The sequence below is a fragment of the Armigeres subalbatus genome, chromosome 1 (assembly GCF_024139115.2).
Source record: "Armigeres subalbatus isolate Guangzhou_Male chromosome 1, GZ_Asu_2, whole genome shotgun sequence".
In the NCBI taxonomy this organism is placed as follows: domain Eukaryota; kingdom Metazoa; phylum Arthropoda; class Insecta; order Diptera; family Culicidae; genus Armigeres; species Armigeres subalbatus.
The window spans coordinates 117,941,234-117,947,262 of record NC_085139.1 but is presented as its reverse complement, the minus strand read 5'-3'; the positions used below and the strand labels follow the sequence as shown (position 1 = coordinate 117,947,262).

Sequence of the window (6,029 nt, the reverse complement as noted above, 5' to 3'; positions counted from 1 at the left end):
ACTCTGGGTGAAAAGAAGTGCCTTGATGAATGTCTGCGAAAAGAACAGAAAAAAAGTTGATGTAACAAACGTGATCGTGAAATATTGTGTCGATTTTTTCGAATTTAGTGGTTTAAATTACGGTACTTATTGTCTTTATAGTATATTTACTAATCGGCAAAATTGTGTTGTAGGTTTTGCTGTAGTTTTTGATTTAAATCATCTTGATTTCTTTATAAAGGATTATCTGCATGCAAGTTAGAATTCAGCCACCCAGGAGAACCTTGAAAATGACAATTTGCGTAACTTGTGTGTGTTCTTTGGGTTATCAATCTGATTTTTTTTTTCTAGAATAAATTTTCAAATTTTAATTATCATTTCGACTTTCACAAAAGAACTAGGTATAGGCGAGATAGACCGTGATCGGTCAAATAGACAACACAAAAAAAGAACTAGGTACAATCTCCGTTCTTGTCTGTAAAGTAAATTGTCTCTTGATGGATAACAATAAAAGCATATCTCACGCAACTAACTTGATTGCTAATAGGCACTATTGATTAATGATTATGTCCTTTATATTTAAAACTTATTTTGTTTTCTATTATATGAATGACTCGACTTAATTCCCTTCATTAGATAAACCGGATACACAGAGGTTTCCAATATGTGAGGTGAAGTTTTTTTTAATTAGCTCTACCTCCCAAACAGAAAGTATGAACACTGTCTTTACCGGCGAACTAGTATCTATATTTAAAATATCGTAACTTCACAACACTACAAGCTCCAAAATGATTGAATTTACGAATACATTCTATAATGATTTAAATACTTCACAGAGCAAACGAAGAATCAACAATGGAAGAATACGCCAGAGAGCCTTGCCCGTACCGAATCGTCGATGACTGTGGTGGCGCGTTTGCGATGGGCTGCATAGGTGGGGGTGTCTTTCAGGCAATCAAAGGCTTCCGCAATGCCCCTTCTGGTTTCAGCAGAAGACTGGTACGCTTATACTAAAATGCATACCTACTCAAGGTGTTTCCATTATTAATATTTTATTTGTCTTTTCACAGGTCGGCAGTTTGACGGCAATAAAGTCCCGTTCGCCGATTATTGCAGGCAATTTTGCAGTTTGGGGTGGTATGTTCAGCACTATTGACTGCACTCTGGTCCATTTTCGAAAGAAAGAAGATCCGTGGAACTCGATCATCAGTGGAGCAGCTACGGGCGGTATACTGGCGGCACGTAACGGCGTAGGTGCCATGGCAGGCAGTGCAATCATCGGCGGTGTTCTGCTGGCGCTCATTGAAGGCGTAGGAATCCTATTTACGAGAATATCTGCCGAACAGTTCCGCTCGCAACCGATCGTGGAAGACCCGTCGGCGTTAGGCGATCCTTCGCAGAATGCCAGTGCTTCGGCACCGTCCTCATCAATGCCATTTGGCTTCGGTCAGTCAGGTCAAAATTACCAATAAGAACGTCATTGTTGATGTGGTAGGGGTTTAGTTATAATTTTAGAAAATCAATCATAAGATGACTTTGTTTGACCAACGATTGAATGCTAGACGTATGAATGTCGTACTCTCTCTCACACAGTTTTGGCCCTTGTTTTTATTTGGCCAGTGTGGTTAGTAACGGATGGGTTAACTTTGAGTAGAAAGCACCATTCTTTTAAATCAATCAATAGGCAGTCATAGAATTATTTCCTGTGATCCTTTAAGCTGAAAATGACTGACCTTTTTTCCTCGTATTCCAGGGAAAGATAAAGGATTCGATTAGAATGGAAGTATAACCTTTCGAAGTATGTGATGAATATCCTGGAAAGCGCGTAACCTTATGATGGATGACTGCGTTTGTGTAATTGTACGATAGAATCTAGTAAAACTGTAAGGTAGCATTAGTGGGACAAGAACACTGTTCTGAATACACACCGAATTTCGGTAAATGCTGATGCCAACACAAGCTACGAACGAAACGGTCGAGAAGTATCATAAGCGGAGAAAATTCTGCAATTTTATTCAGAGCTGGAATCATCACACATAAACACTGATAGAATCAATTTATTTAACATTTTTGTTTAACATATACCTAAACGACAACAAGATCGAAAAAATGGTCCCTTTTCAAAGAAGTATATTTCGAAAGTGTCAATTCTGAGTCTGAATAGAATGGCTCAATTTTTGCATGAACTTCTCGATTCATTATAATAGTATGGTAACGTGATTTTTTTTCTGTTTATTTCAAATCTGATGAGCAAAATTAGACCTATTTTTCTGTACATAAACCGAAGGGCAAATAAAACATAATTACATATTTCAAATTGAAAATAAGGTAGTTTATTTTACTTACATACTTATTGAAAGAAACTTTGCGCTTATTGAAGAAGGTCTTAATTTTGATTAAATTTAAGTCAAATTATTCCACCCAGAAGCTGGTTAAGTAGTGCTAACAGGATGGGTATCAGTCAATATTCCGTGTATAGTAGAAAATCGAAAATTTGTTTTCAATAAAATGAAATATCTGCAGTTATCAGACGTCGCAACTCATTTCTGATTAGTGCGCATGATAGTACATCCATGCGTGCATGATGCGCACTACTAATGAAATATTTCAAATTGTCGCGACTCGCCGCGCAGCGCGAGTGCTCAATCGCGCGGTCCGGTTTGGTGGCGGCCCGACAATACCTAGTTCTGAATCCATTGAAAATGATCAGAGTATGTATTTGATTTGTTTGATTAAAAAATATGTCAATTATGCAATCAGTGCACTTTTTTTTATTTAAGTGAATGAAAATTGAGGGGTCTCCATAAGCCTTGCGAGAAAGGCGTAGGAATGCCAATCCTGAGATGGCGAGTTCGATTCTCGGTCCGGTCTAGGATATTTTCGGATTGGAAACATTCTCGACTCCCTGGGCATAGTGTATCCATTGTACTTGCCACACAAGCACAAGATACATATACACTGGAGTTGGTTTTTACGCGAGGGATACGTTCCGCGTAAAAAACACCGTATAAAAACGACTTCACTAAAAAACATTTGTGGTTTTCACGTGTTTCCAAACCTTTTTGAAAAAGCGCGTTTCAAATATGCTGCATGTTCCTTGTGCTACATAGAATAGAATGTGTACAATAGGGTGTCCCAAAATTGGACAGTCTGGGATTTTGGGGGCTCAACCTTCAAATGAAAGCTTAGGGTAAAACAAAAGAAAAATTGTTCTACGACAACTCTGGGAAATGACGTTTAGGGGTGGCCCCTACGCGTTTTATGAAAAAAGTGCATTTTTTATAGGTAACATCGAAAATACCGGTATATCGGAAAGAAATTCGATGAAACCCATCCATTTTATATTTTTTACATTTAACTTAGGGTCTATACTTTATGGTAAAACTTTGATACCGCATGTTTTAGGTCTATATATTTTATACTGATGCTTTAAATGCCCAAAAATGATGAATTTTTCTTAATATTTTTTTTATTAATGCATCCAAAACGAGTATCCATCATAATGCTTTCGAAACTAGATATACATACAAAGATGGGGAATTTTATAACGAATATTTTGCTAAAAATAGCAACCTTCTATCTCTATCCGTTTAAAAGTTATTCACGATTTACTGCAGCCTGGAAAAAGACTTTTTGAAATTTCGGATCATAATACCTGGATCATGTTTAAGTAAAAAAACGCCTACTTTTCCATACCAACCAAATGAGCGCTTTAATAACCAATATAATATTCATATGAATTGCATAAAATTGATTTTAATACTTATTTGAGTGTTATAATGGAAACCCAACGATGGACCAGCAGTAACATGACTGACTACAAATTGTTCAGTTAGTCTGGGTGAGTGCTCAAATAGATTGATGAATATGGTTTCAAAACTACCCATAGGTAGGTTCAGTTTTCGTGTCATGGTTTGTCGAGCTGTGCAATGTTTCTCGATAACATGGAAATTAGTTGTTTTGTGACCATCTTGATTTTTTGCAAGAACGATCATGTGAAGCAAATCCAATTAGATCATTTTGATATCGATTTTTCATATTTTACGCCATATTGAAGCTCATTTTACGCCATTGCAAATAGTGTGTGCAACTAATTGCAAAACTCGATTTTATCAGCACTCGTAGTATTTATCTCATTCGGCAAGCCTCGTTGGATAAACGTACAACCATGCTGATTAAATCATCTTTTGCAACTAGTTACACAAATTACTATTATCATTATTATTTTATAATGCATATTGAAATATTTGGCATCTACCATCTACGGAATCTCTGGAAATAAGAACAATCTATACTAATTACGAACTATTTTGCCTACCAATACTGAATACAATGATAAATTGATTGCATCGACAAATCGGGACCAAAATGATCCAGCCGGATTAACTTCACATGATCGTGCTCGTTAAAAAATCAAGTTGGTCAGAAAACAATTAATTTCCATGTTATCGTGAAACATTGCACAGCTCACCAAACCATGAAACGATAGCTGAACCTACCTATGGGTAGTTTTGAAACCATATTCATCAATCTATTTGAGTATTAAGTACTGTCCATTTAATTCCACCAGTTAATTTTCGTTATCTTTGCAGATACGTATTTCGACCACAACTGTGTGGTCGTCTTCAGTGTCTTGTACTTGACTCGACTATAGTCGAGTCAAGTACAAGACACTGATACGTATCTGCAAAGGCTGATACGTATCTGCAAAGACACTGATACGTATCTGCAAGGCTGATACGTATCTGCAAAGATAACGAAAATTAACTGGTGGAATTAAATGGACAGTACTTAATTCGTCTTAGACGGTTTAATACATTCCACTAAAAAGAGCTTAATATATTTTTCTATTTGAGTACTCACCCAGACTAACTGAACAATTTGTAGTCAGTCATGTTACTGCTGGTCCATCGTTGGGTTTCCATTATAACACTCAAACAAGTATTAAAAACAATTTTTTGCAATTCCTGATCATAATACCTGGTTTACAGTTGTCATTTGAGTGATAAAACGGCCTACTTTTCCATACCAACAGAATGGGTGCTTTAATGACCATTATGCAACTCAAATGGGTTGCATAATATTCATTATAGCACTCATTTGGGTGCTATAATGAAAAACCTACATTGGGACAGTAGTTACTTGACTACATTTAGCTGAATTAGTTTGGGTGAGTGTTAAAATAGTGTACTGTAAGAGTCTCGTAATAAATGAGATGGTTTGTTGGACATAACATCACAATTTTCCAAAGGCAATTGCATCCATCGCTTCATAGCTATTTAAGCTATGCAATTTGGCACGATAAGATGGAATCTTATTGTTCTCTGCCGCAACATAATTTATTGGCATGAATGATCATGTGGAATAAACTCGATTGTGCACTTTTGGTATAAATTTATCATATTAAAGCCCATTTTTCGTCATTGCAAAAATAGCGTGTAACTCGGTGCAAAACTCGAGTTTTCCAGCACTCGTAGTATTTATCCAACTCGGCAAGCCTCGTTGGATAAACGTACAACTCGTGCTGAAAAAATCATCGTTTTGCAACTAGTTGCACAAACTACTATTATGCAACTCATATGAATGCTATATTGGTTATTAAAGCACTCATTTGGTTGGTATGGAAAAGTAGGCGTTTCTTTACTTAAACATGATCCAGGTATTATGATCCGAAATTTCAAAAAGTCTTTTTCCAAGCTGCAGTAAATCGTGAATAACTTTTAAACGGATAGAGATAGGAGGATGCTATTTTTAGCAAAATATTCGTTATAAAATTCCCCACCTTTCTATGTATATCTAGTATCGAAAGCATTATGATGGATACCCGTTTTGGATGCTTTAATAAAAAAAATATTAAGAAAAATTCATCATTTTTGGGCATTTAAAGCATCAGTGAAAAATATATAGAGCTAAAACATGCGGTATCAAAGTTTTACCATAAAGTATAGACCCTAAGTTAAATGTAAAAACCCAAATTAATCCACCTAGCGGCGATGATGCCTTTCTCGTGCATCGTAAAATGTACTTAAAAAATCACATAGGAAAGGTCA

The 6,029-nt window shown here is 36.2% G+C and overlaps 1 protein-coding gene across 2 annotated transcripts; it reads left to right on the top strand.

Annotated features, from left to right (window-relative positions):
- Window positions 1-2,306, top strand: LOC134205022 (mitochondrial import inner membrane translocase subunit Tim17-A-like). 2 transcript variants are annotated; one of them, XM_062679881.1, is made up of 4 exons: window positions 1-122; window positions 816-978; window positions 1,050-1,425; window positions 1,733-2,306. In XM_062679881.1, exons 2-4 carry the CDS (start codon window positions 835-837, stop codon window positions 1,753-1,755), a joined length of 543 nt encoding a protein of 180 aa, XP_062535865.1. In that variant the 5' UTR covers window positions 1-122; window positions 816-834; the 3' UTR covers window positions 1,756-2,306. The 2 variants fall into 2 exon arrangements, with proteins under 2 accessions (XP_062535865.1, XP_062535863.1); XM_062679879.1 differs by having other exon boundaries at window positions 1,050-2,306.
- The last annotated feature ends 3,723 nt before the right edge of the window (window positions 2,307-6,029 follow it).

Bases quoted from the DNA above. Each gene is read 5' to 3' on its own strand.
- LOC134205022 (XM_062679879.1), top strand. From the start codon at position 835: ATGGAAGAATACGCCAGAGAGCCTTGCCCGTACCGAATCGTCGATGAC. The intron at 979-1,049 runs GTACGCTTATAC...GTCTTTTCACAG, and splicing joins CTGGTTTCAGCAGAAGACTG to GTCGGCAGTTTGACGGCAAT.